The sequence below is a fragment of the Crocodylus porosus genome, unplaced genomic scaffold, assembly GCF_001723895.1.
Source record: "Crocodylus porosus isolate Cpor-Errol unplaced genomic scaffold, CroPor_comp1, whole genome shotgun sequence".
NCBI lineage: Eukaryota > Metazoa > Chordata > Crocodylia > Crocodylidae > Crocodylus > Crocodylus porosus.
The window spans coordinates 50,676,600-50,693,457 of NW_017728950.1; the positions used below are offsets into that span (position 1 = coordinate 50,676,600).

Consider the following 16,858-nt stretch of genomic DNA (forward strand, 5'->3'; position numbering starts at 1 on the left):
AAGTGGTGCTGGCTCCTACCCTGGGGGTCTTTAAGAAGAGGCTTGATGCCTACCTGGCTGGACTCATTTGAGTCCAGTTTTTCTCCCACCCAGGCGGTGGTTCAGACTTGAAGATCTACAAGGTCCCTTCTGACTCTACTTCTATGATTCGGCCAACTCAAATCACAGACAGTGATCTGAATCAACAAACTGAATCATTGTCTCTGATTTGGGCTGAATCCGAACCCAAATCAAATCGGGCCTGCTTCACACACCCCTAGCATTTAGCATGTGTTGAACTATTTGAACATGTATCTGCTTGCATTTTAACTGCAGTTAGTGTGTGTTAACTTAATCATGTGATATCAGGGTTGCTAAGCCCAAAAAATGTATTTTTACTGATAATGTTTTTACTACAAACTTTTTACTGACAGCCAATATTTTTACAGGTGCATGTTTCTACTGATATATAGTTTACATAATGTAAACATAACTTTTCTGCCAGATCTTGCTTTGCTGCCAAGCCACAGTTAGAAGAGCTGGGTCCAAATTTGGGGGTTTAACACCAAGCACACTAAAAAAGTAAAAAAGTTTGGCTGCCAGTAAAAAGTTTGCAGTAAAAAAATGTTCTTGGGTTGGCAAACCTACTTGACTGCGGCAATGGTTATACACCATGCTGCTCCCACCCCAGCTGTTTCCTGCTTACTCCCATGCCATGATACCCCTGGCTGCATGCTTCATGATGCTGCCTTCAACAGCCCACTTCCCAAGCCTTACTCTCAAAGAATCCTACCTTAAATCCAGCAATATTACAAGATGGGAAACAGCAGCAGCCCATAGTTGGGTGGGAGGGTGGTCTACAAAGCCTTAAGAGAAGTCTTTCTGAAGGGTGGTACACTCCTGTTCAGATACCAGGTGGTGCTTCTGTATTCTCTGTGTACTTCAATGAAGCTCTAGCTTCCAGCTTCTTTCCAAGAGTGAGTTTTGTAAAGCAGCTGGAGCCTGATTTTTTTTTATTGGTGGCTCTTTTGTTTTGCTTAAAAAAAAAAAAAAAAAAAAAAAGGATTTATAGACAGGTGGCTTCTAGCCTGATTTTTCACTGGCTGCCTGTAAATTTACAGACAGTTTGCAATCCACTGTGACACTATGTGGAAGAACTGATTACTAGATGAAACTACAGTAAACCTTAAAGAAAAATGTCACAACTAAACAAACCAACCTTGAAATCTGACTACAGTAGACAAAAGTTTATGAAATAGAACATTCCTTAACTGTAATCCCTCTGGCATTGATATATAATCAGATGCATATGGGTAGACTTCAGCCAATGGCAGATCAACCCAATTTCAACAAAAATTCAGTTTATCTTGTGGCCAAGCAAAGAGAAAATGGAAGGCCAAAGTTGAATGAACTCTTAATATGAATTATCAACTAGTATCAGCAATGGGAGAAAAATGCTGTCAGTAGAAAGAAATGGTGCAAACAGTGAGAGCAGATAAGAAACTCTGAGGTCTATAGAGCAGACGAGTAAGTAACAAAACAACCTGAATGCAACATATTTCAAAAGCCATCTCTGAAAAAGTTATTTAAATTATAGCATGAACATAAAGGCTTAAATGGAAAACCTGATACACTCTTAGCTATAGGACAGCAGGATGATCAGCTACAGATGTAAGCAATCAAGTGCACACCCCTGACCTATTCATGAAGGGGTTATATATGATAATGCATTTAATTGACACATGGCTTTCCGAATGCTTAGACTTCTAAGAGCACTCGAGACAAGAGCATGACCTGCAGCTCAACATTTAAAGGTTTGACTTGATAAGGAGATCCAAAGTCTTGTCTAGCACTGGGGTGGACTCCCATTATTGTATCTTGACTAACAGTAAAACTTGTGCTGAACTGGCAAAAGTGCAAAAAGCAACCTAAAAGTCCAAGAAACAAGAAAATATAGGATTTGGGGTAAAAGGTACTTTTCTCTGGCATGCTATTAGACAAAATCATGGATGGCAAAACTCTAAGGGGAGTCATGTCAAGTGTTTTTTTTCCAATTGCTTCCCTAAGCAGGCCATCTATGCTACTGCTAGCAAGTTTTTGCTGTCTGCCAGACGTAGTCACTTGACTCATTTGCAAAATGTCTGAGGGCTTAAAGTGGAGAAGACGTTTCTAATCAGGTTCTTATAGCATACTCCATCACCACAGCATGTTAAGTTGTTGTTGAAGTGGAAAAAAGAAAAAGTGAACTTAGTATATGAGACTAGATGGCTGAGTTTCAAAATTTCTAAATACCTGCTAAGAAAGCCGTATCTCCAGCACACACAATATCTTCTTTGTAGGAAGACAGTTGTATTGTTCCCCTGGAGCATAACCACTGTACATCTGAGGTTCCCAAGGGCAAAGAAATCTTTTTGATACTCAGGATCCAGACCGCTGAAGGCTTTGAAAGGAGAGATCAGGATCTGTAACTTGACCTAGTTTTTAAAAGTGAGCCAGAGGAATCCCTGCTATGGTACAGGTGCATGTTTTTGGTAGTCAATGCCATTCAAAGGGCTGTTACACAGCACAAAGGTGATTTTTTTCAATCCAAGATTTATGGGTCTCCAGTAATTTAGGCCAGGTTACCCTGGAAAGGACAGAGCAAAGTCTTAGCTAGTTACAGATAGGCTTTTTTGTTGTTGTTCTCAGCCAGCATATAAGAGTGTAGCAAGAAAGAGAGACATTATTTGTAGACAAGTACCCTTAGCTAGAAGAAATATGAAAAAGTAAGGATGAGTAGTTTTTCCTTGGCCTACCACTATGACTTTCATTTTCAAGCCAGATCCGTTTCACTCAGATGCCTGGATAAATGAGTGGTGGTGGTATATGCTTAGGATGTGAACACCCAGAGAGTCTAATATTATCTACATAGTGTTGGCATACTATTTCTTGTAGTAGCTCCATATAAGTTCTCGAAGTATAATAATTGTGTTGGCTGTGTAGATGTACTCATAGATGAAAACTGTGGTGTCAGAGAAACTATTATCAAGCAGCACTCTGGACTGTTAAAGCAGCAATTAAACAATTTCAGGTTGTTTCCTGAATGTAACAACCATTGTGGCTTCTGGGCATTTAGATGTATAAAGGAATGCCCCTTGTTCATGGTCCAAAGATACTAATATATCAGTGCTGCCAGGGTTACTTTTGATCCATGTCCTGGTCTGAAAATTAGTGGGCATGACCTAGGCTACTGCCTGTGGATACATACGTTCGAGAAGTTTGCTTCTCCCTCCTACACCCTCCAAACTCTTGGTGTCTCAAGAAACAGTGAGGAGAGGGTTATGCTGTGGAGGAAGCATTTTTACAGCTCTCTGAAGTCTGAGATCTACCCAAACATGGTGTCCTGCACTTATAGTATATCATTTCTTGACCATAAGAGCTTGTCATAAACCTGCAGAACAATGCAGCAGCATTTGACTGTTTATGAGTCAGATTATTCGTCTAACATCACTATAACATGAAACAAAAGCTTTCCTTCCCCAAAAGGACCCCTTATCTGAAAATCATATATTTGGAAGTCTCTTTAAAGCTGATGGCTTACAGAATAGTAGCTTTATGGCTTCCTCTACATTGGTAATTAAAACCAAACAAGTATCTAAGCTAGTTGTCATTGAAAAATGACATCTCTACAGATCATTCCTAAGACTTCTGTGTAAGTGCAATAGTTGTGTTCCTACCAAGCCAATACAAACCTAAGTAATGGAGCAGTTAGGCACTGAAGGGGATGAAGGCTTGGGTTAAATAAGATTTTGCTGGATATCAGAGGAAAATGGTTCAACTTCATGTTTGTTGTCTGCACTCTCTTTTTAAAAAAATATATAATTTATTTGGTTTTGTAATCTTTTTAAACACTGATCTTATACCAGAAATACCCAGTAACACACCATGCATTAAGGTTGTGATGCTGGTTAGGAGGGTTTTGCAATGGTTACTAACCAGGATCCTATCCAGCACAACTATCTTTTGCCAAAAGGTAAGCATTGTGTATCCCCAAGTATAAGGAGTAAATCAATGGCAGGATTTTTTTTTTAAATTAAACATATATTTATAAAACACAGAGACACAAAAGATATATAAAATGCTAAAAATATGTTAAATTCTATATGAATATATAAAAGAACTTTGATGTTACATGTGTGAAAATAACGCCTGGGATTTTCAATCATTTTACCAGCGACAGTCACTGTTAGGAAAGAGGGGTGGTGAGATTTTTTTTTTAAGCGAATCAAAAATTCTGGCTTAAGTGATCTAGACTAAACACATGTTTATAAAACAAAGATTACTTTTATCCATTAGATCACATAGCTATTATGTTTGAGAGTTATGGCTCATGTATTATTTACTTTTGAGTCGCTCTAGATGTACACATACATACATTACACACCCAATGGCTGGCTATAAATAAGGGGTTTGGAAATAAAAAATACTTGAAAACATTCTACAGGGTATCAAAGTTCATAAACATATGCTGGAGATTTCTAATAGATGCCTTGGTAGCAGAGAATACTACAAATTCCTTAATTTTACTTATAATGCTCTGTGTATTATGTATACAAATAGCTTCTTCCAAGTAAAAGAATAGAAAAAAATTGAGTAGTCACGACTTTTAGAATCAAATTCTGTTCTTAACAAAGCACAAAAAAAAACCAAATTCCATAATGCTTAATGTTATTTTTCTAAAGTATCACTGGCCCATAATGAGAAACAATCTATTATATAGATTTTACATTCAATCTCTTTGTCAAAAACTACATAGCACATCAAAAGTTAATAGCACCAGGGAGTTCAGTGATTAATACAAATACAAATGGTATATTACAAATTTTCTTTTGTTCTTCATTCACAATGATGAAACTGCTAGGATTTAACCTTTAAGGGTTAAAGAGTTTAATCAATGTCAATGTCTGATCTTCTGAAGGCGATAAAGAACAGTCTGTCTAGCGATACCCAACAGAACATCACTTTGTCAAGCCACAAAGCGCCCAAAAGCTTGTCAAGTAAGTTACCAGAAACCTCTTTGTGGTTAGAACTCAGCTCCTTCCTGCTTGACCTATTATTTGATATTTGACCACTTGGTTGCAAGACACTTGCTCTTTCCAGCTGAAATGTCACTGGGGCATCTTGTCAGCTCCCCGACATCTCGGCCTGACATACAATTTTACTTTTGTGTGCTACAAGGCAGAAAATGCAGGGCAATGGCCTTGCTTTAAATTCTGTCAGCATCAAAGATGGGCGTCACTCTTGGGTCCTACCAACAACAACAAAAAAGGAGTCTATTTTGAAGGTCAAAACAGCCATTACTTTAAAGTCTTTCTGCTTAAACTAAATATATTACCTGCAACATTGGTTTGGGAACTGTCCTTATAAAGTACATAAACATATCATCAGAAATCCTCCCTGCACAATTGCTCTACTTTCTTATCAAATGCAGACTTGATAAAAGGATGAGTTTTCAATGCCTGCAGGGACCAGATTCAGCAGTTAACTTAACTTGTTCAAATGGGCAAGTGGTATCATGTAGCTTTACAAGGAGCAACCTGACCTTCTCACATTGACCAGGAGTGACATTATTGTGCAGGAGGAGAAGCAGTCACATCATTTCTGTTTTGCACAACCTGCTTAAAGTTTGCAACTAAATGCTTGTCTTCAGTTGAGCTGACAAGAGAGAAGAGGGGGCTCAGTGAACCATGGCAGGGCTGCCATGAAATGACAGGAATCATTGGCATACATTTCAAATAGCTCTCTCAATCCTATTAAAGTATTGCAGTCCTGCTTTAAAATAGACAAGTATGAAACAACTTTGATAGATAGAGACTAAAATGGCTTATTGATTTTTTTTAAGTCTGAGGAAAATTACCCAAAATGTGTCATTCTTTAACATTTAAAAATACATTACATAAAAATGAGCAACTGTAATAAATAAAACTTTAAAAAATAACTGTTTTGCTATGTAAAGAGTGAGAAGCTAAGAAACATGGAAAATATGAACAAATGCACTGATTTCACACAAACGTAAAATGAATGCCAAAGAATATGTAGTATAAAATACAATTCAAAGGTAAAATATCCCAATAAAATATTTTAATTGCATCATTTAATGTTGATACAAACTGTTCTTTTAGAAATACAGCATAAAGAATCTTAAAATCCATTCTGTACAGTCCTTTTGGGCTTAGCCAAGACATTCAGGGAAGAGGAAAAGGATGAAGATTGAGAAGGGGATCTATTGTGTGTAAAGCTGTATGATGTATCTGGCTCAGCTTGCAATGGCAAGAAATCTGGAATACAGCTCTGATCGGGCTGAAGCACTGATCTGGAAGCCATGGTGATGTTTGAACTGTCTTGTGAACTCTGGAGTAAATTTAAAAAAACAACAGAAACAAAAACAAAGAAAAAGATACATTTATTACGCATTAATCAGTAGTTGGAATACTTCATTGTATCCTTCACATATTTACAAATATGGAGGTATCTGCAAGATTTTTTTGCTCAAATAATTCAGCAAAGATTGACAGATATTTTAACCCTTGTAAAACAGGAGAAAAGAATCCTACTGAGAATACTTTGCATTAGTACTGAGCTCTTGGAAACTTTAGCTTCCACCGTCCAAAAAGTAGTGCACATTTACAGCTTGCATTTACCTCTGATAATTGCTGAAATTCTTACCTTAAATCTGATATGAGGCCTTTTTTCTTGAGCAAAACCTTATTCCAAGCTCTTCCTATCACTGTTATTGGGAAGAAAAAGGGCTTTTTTTGCCAATAACATGTACTACTGAAAAGAACTAAACCATTATTATTATTTTAATATTTTTTGGATCATGAGCTGATCACAGTACACCTTCAGAATATACTTTATTTTTAAATGTGATTCATGTTTCAACAAATCTTGGCTTTAAGTCAAGTAGTTACAATGGTAAGTACCACTTAGCACCAGTTAATATTCAGCATCAAGGACATCTGAGCACCATAAAATTGTGCAGTCTCTCTTGAAAATGTATAGATCTTTGAGATAGTGTAATTTTAACCATTGCAACTCTGGTATTTTTCAAAATGCTAACCAAGAATTTTCAAGGAAAAAGCAACTTTCATCCAACAATAAGAAATACAATGTTTTTACCATCTGTAAAAAGCACAATGGATTATTTCAGCATATTTTACATAAATAATATAAGTGTCATGCAAAGTTTTAATATGCAAATGACAAGAGGGAAAACAGAAAAGGTTGTTTTGGAATTCAATTATTATATGCTTCAGTTTGCATGTATTATGTATTCTACATATTTTACTGTAATCTGAGGGAGTGCATATGTTGATATAATATACAGATGAAGAATTTATATGGGTGCATATGTGTATATATTATATTATGTACATACAGAAAAAGGAGGGTGGGGAGAGAGAGAGAGACAGAGACAGAGAGAGACAGAGAGAAACGTTTCTCTGTTACAACTGCTAGAGAAAAATCAATTGTTGCCTCTAACACCTAGTTCAGCAATTTTCTTTGATGTTGACTCTTTTGATTTCCTGACATTCCGCAAGCTGTCTTGTAGTTGACTGAAAACAGCCAGGTTTATACTAGTTCTTCAAGAAGAACTAAAATGGCAGCAGGTTCAAATGGCTACCGCCAGGAGAGATTTAAAGTAAAGCACTACATTTTGCTAAACTGTGCTTATGAAGGTGAGTTAACCAGCAGAACTAGGAGCATCTCCAACATTCCAGTCCCACTGTGCCCATAATGAAATTTTACTGAACTGGTAACTAACATGCTGAAGTTAAGATCTCCATAAAGACTTCATTCTAGTGCACCAAGTAGTTTATATTCTGAATTTATTGTAATTAGCCTATCTTATAAATCAAAATAGAAGATAAAATTCACTGACAACCTGAAATCTGAAAACAGAACCCCTGGTGATATGTTCGAAGGAATGTGATATTTAAGACAGTTTATGGTAATATTAAGAATACAAATAAACTGTTTAATTCTCAACAAACTGTTTTCTTTGCTTGGGGAAATTAAGGTACTAAAAAAATAAATCTCAGTTGGTCTTACTGTGGGTATCAAATACTGATGAGGAGCTTGGTTAATATATCAGTTTTCACTGTTTTCCATGTCTCAATTAATAGAACTATCATATTGATTAGAAATCACATCCTACAATCACATTCTCACACTTTTTTTTGTGGGTTTTTTTTATACTTAGTGATTTTTTTGAAGAAACTAACCTCAAAATCCCAAGTAAGGAGATGAGAAATCAGGTTTCCTTTGAGAATAGCACAAAAATGTATGAAACTTAATGATTGGCAGCAAGTCAATAGACTATGTTACAGTAAAAGCTTTAATGTTGGGGGAAAAAAGCTCTGTTTTAGTTATCCAGGTCCTATGCTGCACTTCATACAAAGCTAGAGAAGAATAAGATTCACAGAATGGGATGGAAATCAGATTTTATAGCAATTTGATTGATGTACAAAAATCTTAGCTGCTATTCATGTGAACTGTTTTGATCCTATACCATTATATACATTTACAACCAATAAAAATAATATTCTATAGCACTGTAGAAAAATTAAACTGGAATAACTCAGAACCATTATAACACCACTGTCTGAAAAGAAGCATGTGTACAGGAATTTTAAAGCTAGTTATTATTTCCCCAGAAGACCTTTTTCAACACCACTGCAGTCTATACGTATTTAGACACCTTTTAAAATGTGTATTATTAAGATGACAAACTGAAATGGCTGTGCAGAAGCTGTGATGATAGTCTATCATGTAAATATGTATTTAGATGATTTTTAAAAAGGGAATCATTTATCTGAAATAAGGGCTTTGGTTAGGTAAATCTTTAGCGTAGCACTTTTATTTACCCAATAAGCTGTAAATGGTTCCATCTAAATGGTTACACTCCATCAGGTAAATATATATTTAGGGTGCATTGCATCCAACAGAAATATGCATTCAAAAGGCTTGTGAAACATAATAATTGGCATGCTCCTGGGCTGTTTTTCAAAGTTTGATAGCCTAATTGTTAAAATGTGTTTTTCTAAACAGTAAAATATGAAACAGCCCATTTTACAAAATAATTGTGTTCTAATCTGTACTTAAATCAAAGCCAGTTTGTGTGGTAATATACAAGCAAAAGACTTTTATAACACTGATGCCATCTTGTTTTTCTCATACAACTGCCCTACAATCAAGTTGACATCTTATTTTGAAGGTCTCCATGAAAAATGTGCTATTTTTCTGTTTAAAATAATTCATGTTAAACTCAGATTGCTCTATATGACACTGTTGGAAGATTATAATAATGTCATGTGTAAAATTATTTTGTATCATACTGTATGAGGATGTCTGTATATGCGATAGCATCATATTGTGATCAGAAGGACTCCTCCTTGTTTTAAAACTGAACTACTTGTAGAATAACACACACAACAGTTTTACACTTGCGATTAGCAGATTGTGTGAGGTTTCATAGCTATCCAGATAGATAATACATACTGTTACAATGAAGTACACTGTTTTCTTTCCATAGTAACAGTAAGATCTATAACTCAAATAAAATCCTAAATCAGTCAGGATGGTCTCAACCATCAAATCTACACAAAGATAATTTTACTGTATGAAAATCCCCTCATTATGCACTGCATTCACCTTACTTGGCACTTTCTTGTTTCCCACTTTTCTTGGCATATCTTATTTCCCTCCAACGTTGGTATGTGTATGACTTTCTATATTAATGTTCACTGTCTAAAACTATGTTAAAAATCATAGCAACAAATTAATCACTAGTTTTCTTTACTTTTGTAACCATACTATGCAATAAATTAAAGAAACACTGAAATATTAATGTTTGTCAAGATCCTTCATTATTTAAGGACAAGTAAGCAGTATGATTTTCAAAGGTATTCAGCACCCAGTTTTGATGTTGTTAAAAGTGAACTGCGACTAATTCAGCATCCCTTTAAATAAGGTCCAATGTTTTAAATTTTATTTGAATATATTTTCAATATTTCAACCAGCATGGGGTAGTTAAAAAATACCAATCCAAGTACACAATACAACAATATATTGTTATATTTTTTTGCTGCCACAAGAAAGACAAGGAATTTGGGGCTGCTGTTGCATGCAAGATCATTAGGAGTGATAGTACCAGCTGCTTTGCACTGCTTAGCCCAGTTGTAGGCACTTCATTTTAAGAGTGGTATAGAAACTGGCAAAGATCCAAAAGTAAGCATTAGAAATTATATAGGTGATGGAAAGCAAGCCACATGTGGAAAGGGTCAGAGATAGAGTTACCATATTTCCAATTCCAAAAGACAAGACACCAGTTGTATGGAGGGGAGGGGGTATATGACTGTGGGGGACAGCGATATGCCAGTGCTCTGCCCCTGCCTATTTTGTTGCTGCTCACTCCCAAGCCATAGCCCCCCCACAGGCCTGCTGCTGCCCTTCACTCCCAATCTGCAGATTGCTGGCCCTGCCAGTGCCCCTCACTCCCAACCCGCAGTACCCTGCCCCCCTGTCCCTGCTGGACCTGCAGCCCCCTGGCACTGCCAGTGCCCTGCACTTCTGACCCACAGTACCCTTCCTGCCCCCCCCCAGTGTCCCTCACTCCCAAGACACAGCTCCCCCACACAGCCCTACTGGTGCCCTTCACTCTTGACCCATAGCCCCCTGCTCCCTCCAGCCCTGCAGGGTCTCCTGGCTGTCCTGCCCCTGCAAGCAGGGGAACTGGCCCCAGTGCTTCTGGCCCAGCCTTGAAGGGCCCACCCTTTCCCCCACTGAAGGGACAGGCATGTCTCCCTACACCTCCCCTGCCCTGCTGGAGCCCCAGCACCTGGACAGCTTCCCCCTGCACCAGCAGGCACCTGCCCCCCATCACACACCCATCCCCTCCACACACCCCTGCCACATACATACACACAAACACCTTCTCCCCCCCCAACAGTCCCCAAGCCCTGCCCCCCACAGACTTATCTGCATCCAGCTGCTGGGGCTGCTCCCACTACCCTGCCTGGCTGCATGCCAGCCACATGTATGTGCACCTCGCCTCCAATTGCCGTCCTCCTGCTCCCCTCAGCCCCAAGCAGCTCCTTGCTAGTGCAACCCAGGAAAAACTTCAAAGCTGAGCTGACCAAAATCCCAGACATTTGATTGATCATATTTAAAAAACCCACCTGGACAGAGATCAAAGATGACATGTCCAGGAAAACCCAGATGTATGGTAAGTCCCAGTCAGAGAATCAGGTGTGTTTAGTCTAGAGAAAAGAAGGTTAAGAGGGACAAGATAGAATTTTCTTAATATTTGAAAGGGTATCTCAAGAAGAGGGAGACTAATTGTTCCCCTTGCTGCAAAAGGCAGGACACTAAAGGAATAGATCTTCAGCAAACCATATCTATGGGCCATGTTACACAATTTGGGTGGCTCCTGGAGCTCTTAACACCTGGACTGTCTGCACATTAACACCTGAAATCAATTTTAAGCGCATGTTATACAGCTCAAAGTTATGCCACTCCAGGGCAGAATTCTCTCTGATCCCTGTTACTCAGCTCATGTTACACCAAGGTGCAGCTACTCTAGGCTACACCTTAGTATAAACACCCCACCCATTGCCCCACCTCCATTGGCCAAGATTGGGCACGCTGCCGATCTCTGCTCAATACCTGCCCACTCTCCTCCTTACTTGTGGTTGCCTGCCCCTCTGTTCTGGGGACAGGCAGGGAAAGGTTAACTTGCATGCCAAGCCACTGCTTCTGCTCTCTGGGTTGGGCTCAGCCCAGAGAAGAGCAGCAGCCTGACATGCTGGACTGGCAGGTTAATCCTCCTCTGCCTGCTCCCCCAGGACAGACAAGGTGGGCAGCCACAAGTAAATGGGAGGGGGGGAAGAAAAGGGGTACCTGCAAGTGGGAGAAAACAGGAGAAGCCCCATGAAGCAGGGGGGAAGCCCAGAATAGGAAGTGGGGGGGAAATGTTACCTTTCAATTCTCGAAGCCCCTGCTGGCCCAAACATGAAACTGCTCCAAACTTCAGCTAGCACTAACACCACTCAACATTTGTGCACCTCTCAGTGTAAGGTGTACCAAGGCCATAAATTAAATTTCAGGAAAAACTTCACAATTGTAAGAAGAGTAGGACAATGGAAAAAGCTGCCTAATGGTGAAAACAGATGTTGCCTGATATCTCATTTGTGCCTCCATAAAAACACGGGGTACTTCTCCATAAGAGGGGAACTTAGGGTCCCCCACTCAGCCCATCCTGTTCCCTGCAATCATAGGAATGAGTCTGGCTGAGTAGGGAAAAGACAATGCCCATGCATTTCAAGCATATAATCCTATCAACCATATGATTCAACCATCCTATTAGGCAGAAGACCAGTCTTTAAAGTTTTTACCTTTAATATCTAAAAGACAGAAATTGAGACCAATGAATGAAGAAAGGAAAGCTGTAAGAGTTAAGGAAAAGATGCAGGGAGGGAAAGAGTCATATCAGAGTTAGAAGTATACATAAACAATATAAAAATTGCTTAGGGTCCAATGAGCTGTCTGTATTGGATGAACAACAGAGCAGTAATGAATATAGTAAATATTATATTACAAGGTAGATTGAAAAGAGTTGCTGAAGTCATATGATCTATTTGGAATAGATCTGAATTATGGGACGCTTGATATGAAAAGGTACCAGCCAGAAAACAGACAGGTAGGGAAGCAACATGGTGCAAAAGCTTTCCCCCAGATTCCAGCTTCTCTAAAAACATATGCAGTGGCTTTCCCAAAGGCCTACAACAAGAGAAGGAAGAGTATACTTCTCTGCAGGACATCTGCATCACAGGGCAAAATTAACATATTTTGTATGCAGGTGATCCCTACTTGGCAATGGCAGGCGTAGACCCTCCAACCCTACACAGGCATGTAATATAACCTGAGGAAGAACCCTGATTAGGTAGCCTATAAAGATAAAATAATGCTATTTAGCACAGGGCTGGACTGAATTTGGCCTGCGAACTGGTTGGATCTGGCCCACAGCTGCCCCTGTGGTGCCCTGCATGGGGCTGAGCCCTGCCTGCTCCTGCCTGGGGCAGACCATGGCCTGGCTGCTGCTTGGTTTCCCTCACCACCTCCTGCACCTCCAGTGACTCCTTCTCCTGCCCCTGCTGCACCACTCCAAGCTGGGGGGAAGCTGCAGCCAGGCTCCAGCTCCTGGTCACTTTGCACCCACCCCACCTGCCTGGTATGATGAGTAGCCATCTGCGGGTGACCGAATGCATGGAAGGCAGCTGGGAGCTGAAGCCCCATATGCTGGGGCAGGACTCACCTTGCTGCAGCTTCCCCCAATCTAAAGCGGTGCAGCAGGGGCAGCAGGAGGAGGAGGAACCGCTGGAGCATGGCAGCTGCAACAGAGGGAGCAGCCCCACTGGGAAGCTATGCACACTGGCTGGGACCAGGGCCAGAAGCTGTAGGAGGGAGACTGGCTGCCCCGGGGGGGACCTGACCCCACACATGGCACCGCAGGGGCAGCTGCAGGCCAGATGGGGAGGGCAGACTGCATCTGCACCTTCACTTGTACCACTTGGACAAGCTGTGTTGGATGCACTCCCTGTATAGTAGCAGCCTACAGCACAATCAGACATTTTCTCTTCAGATTTCCCATTTATGGTATGGATGCACAGCTCCACTGCCTGTAGTTTCACTGAAACTAACAATACTTAGGAATACTTAAGGTAGCTTGCATTGCCATTTTAACCAGTTTTGTCAAGCTTTGCTCTAAGCAAAATTTGGTGGCACAATGGTTAAAATGCAGAAGGCTAGTTCTTACTAGCATCCATGCTGTTGTTACCACCGATGCTAGCAATGGTGTAAACTTTTTAAGAAACAACATGTTACATATGGACAGTGTCCCGTTACATGCCAATGTCAGTGGCAGGGCACAATTTAGCTACTAGAAAGGACTATATCTTTTAAAAACTCACTAAACCACTTTCAAGCATTGCCCATCAGCTATATAATGGAAATCACCATAGCCTTCAAATAGGCTCCAAGTCTTTTTACTGTTAAAAGTAGCTCACAGGAGCTATTTTCATTCTGGATGAAATGAATCAGAATGATGAAAAGTCTCAAATCTGGTGTTTAAAATGAAAGTGCTGCTACTGGGTGCCACTGCGATATAAAGACAGTTAGCAAACTTTTTCCAGAGTAAGAAAGTACATTTACCAAAAATCAGTTTTTCCCATGTCAATAGTTTTGCTATTCTGTATGCTAACGCACTGGGAGTCAAATGGCAATTTTGTAACAAATATAAAGAAATAACACAGACAATTTCAATATAAATTTTGCCTGAATCCCACAAAAAAATTGTTGTCAAACAACAAGTCAGGAGCCTGCCAACTTACTATAACTTGTATCCAAAAAAGTACACATCATACTTTCTACTTTGGGAACCACTAGCCAACAGTTCTTAAGTAGTTTATTAATTGCTGAAGAATTTCCTTTTATACTTAAAGAAGTTTTTATGTAAGCAAATGATTCAATAATAACCTGGAAATGATAATTTTATTCTACACCCAGCATACTCTCTTTAGCTTTGTATATGCTCAGTGGAATCTCCAACCAAAGGCTCTGTTTAAAAATTTTTAAAGAGTTAATCTTATAATATACAATATATATCATTCAAATTTCTAAAAAAAGCTCTTGAATAGAATGTTTTTCCTAAGTATATTTAGAGCCTGAGAAATATCTATGCCAACAAGACCTCTGCACATGTGAAGAGCCTGAAGGAATGGCTCATTGTTACCAGATTAGTACTTGATTTGCTCTTTATTTGAGAGTTGTATCTTGCATAGACAGGGAGATGGACCAGGGTTTCTGCACTGCTAGTTTTAATAATTTCTAAATACTTTCACTAAAATCTACAATGCATGCTGCCTTGCAAAGTTCTCTCTAAGCCAAGACACTATACATGTGTGATGTCAGTAGTTCCCAGCTTTCAGTCAAAATTCCTTAGATTGCTCTGAAATTATACCTACACTTCAGGCAAATATTGCAAAGTTATTTCCATGGCCAGTATACTTTGATTTCAACACATTTCTTATATTTTAACGGATGGAATATTTTCTCATCACTGAAAAAGACTTTTCAACCATTCTATTTATCTCTGTCCCTCCACCTCTTCAAGAGTAAGTGCACTTTTTTTTTTTTATCTGACTAGCTAACCAGAATCATTATTGATTTATTTTGAGCTGCATACTGAAACCCACAATCTGAGGGGCACACTGTATTCTTATTATACTATTTTGCCATTTCTATGAGCATTTCTTCAGTGTCTAAGTCTGTTATTATGTGTAATTGATGCTCCCCACAGTTTCAGGAAAGCCCTCCCCTAATAAATGATTTTTTCCCACAGCTCTTCACTGGTTATCTTTCTACAATCCATGCTTTTGACAGCTGCCTTCACAGCATTTTACTTCAAGTCAATAAAAAGGGAAAGGGGAGAGGAAGATTGTGACCACAGGCAAAATACATGTACCTCAGGAATATGCTCAGTCTCGAATGGCCCATGCAGTAGCCCACGTGCATAAGTCCAGTTTTTTTAATCCTGCTGGTGAGAAAGCATTGTGTATTTAACTATTTTAATTGTCAAACCTCATACTCTCTCAAGAAATGTATTCAGTTATCAGATGAACTCTCAACCAGTCTAACTATTTGATGTAACCCTTCAAAGTTTGAGTTGGATGTACAGTATTTTGGTACTCCAGCAGAAAAGGAAGGAAAAGTATATTTACATTCACTTTGCAGAGCATTAGCATCTTTTGTCCAATCATTTGAATGCAGAAGGGTTAGGAGAAAACAGCTTAGAGAACAAGGGTTGACACATACAGTGTGAAATCTTAAGGTGCTTGAATGCAATGAGGGAGAAAGTGAGACTGAACCACACTTCAGCTCCCTAACTGTGCTATAGTCCACATGAACTTTGTGACAGGTCTCTGTCTCTCAGCCACACTTGACTAGCTCTTGCTGACATTCAGCTGTCAGACAGCAACCCTTTACCATGCCCCTAACATGCTCTACAGCTTCACCCAATTAACTCGCTTTCACTTGACATTGCAGCAAAAAGCTTCATAATAGGTGGTCAAGGTGCATGGTGTCTGCCTGCCCTCTAACTGCTCACGCACAGCAAGATGCTTAACTACCTTCCTTCTTTCCTGTTTGCTCAGAGCTGGTGCGACTACGATTTAGTCATCCCATTTACTAAACTGGACAAGGAAAGCTGAGCTATGGCAGTGGTGCATTTAGCTCTTTTTCACAAAAGTCTAACTTTTAAGCAGAATCCTGGATCCAATAATCAGAAGCACTTTGCTTTAAAAAATTACAGTGGTTCAGTAAAATGCTTCGATCACTTTATAATTAATAAAGATCTATTGTATCAGCAGTATGGATACAGAGGGGGGAAAGGGTAAGAGTCATTATTTTTAACTGTAACATTTTATGATGTAGAGAAAAAAGGTCTAGCAACAATTAAAGTGGCTTTATGATTCAGCTTCCACACATTAAAAAAAAATCTTTAGATATTCTGAAGATTAACTTTGCTACATTTCTGTCAAATATATAGTATTAAGTAAAATGTTTAGTATTCATAAACCTATCTATCTCAGAAAACAAATTAATTGCACATATTTTTGGTTGCAGGGGGTTAAGAGTCGGTTCACCCCCTGCTTTCAGGTCTCACAATATAGGCAGGGCCTATTTGTTCCTATTTTGCAAACAGATGAATTCAGGGAAAAAAATCATGATTACTTGCTGCTTCTTGTTTGTTTCTCACTAATTATATGAGCTCACATAGAAA

The 16,858-nt window shown here is 39.2% G+C and overlaps 1 protein-coding gene across 5 annotated transcripts in view; it reads right to left on the reverse strand.

Annotated features, from left to right (window-relative positions):
* Window positions 1-5,264: 5,264 nt before the first annotated feature.
* The window catches only part of CCDC171 (coiled-coil domain containing 171), a 304,988-nt gene continuing 293,394 nt past the window's right edge, over window positions 5,265-16,858 (reverse strand). For all 5 annotated transcript variants that reach the window (XM_019555118.1, XM_019555120.1, XM_019555115.1 and 2 more), the window contains one exon: window positions 5,265-6,369. In XM_019555118.1, the coding sequence (XP_019410663.1) occupies window positions 6,160-6,369 (210 nt within the window). In that variant the 3' untranslated portion in view covers window positions 5,265-6,159. The remainder of the gene's footprint in view (window positions 6,370-16,858) is intronic.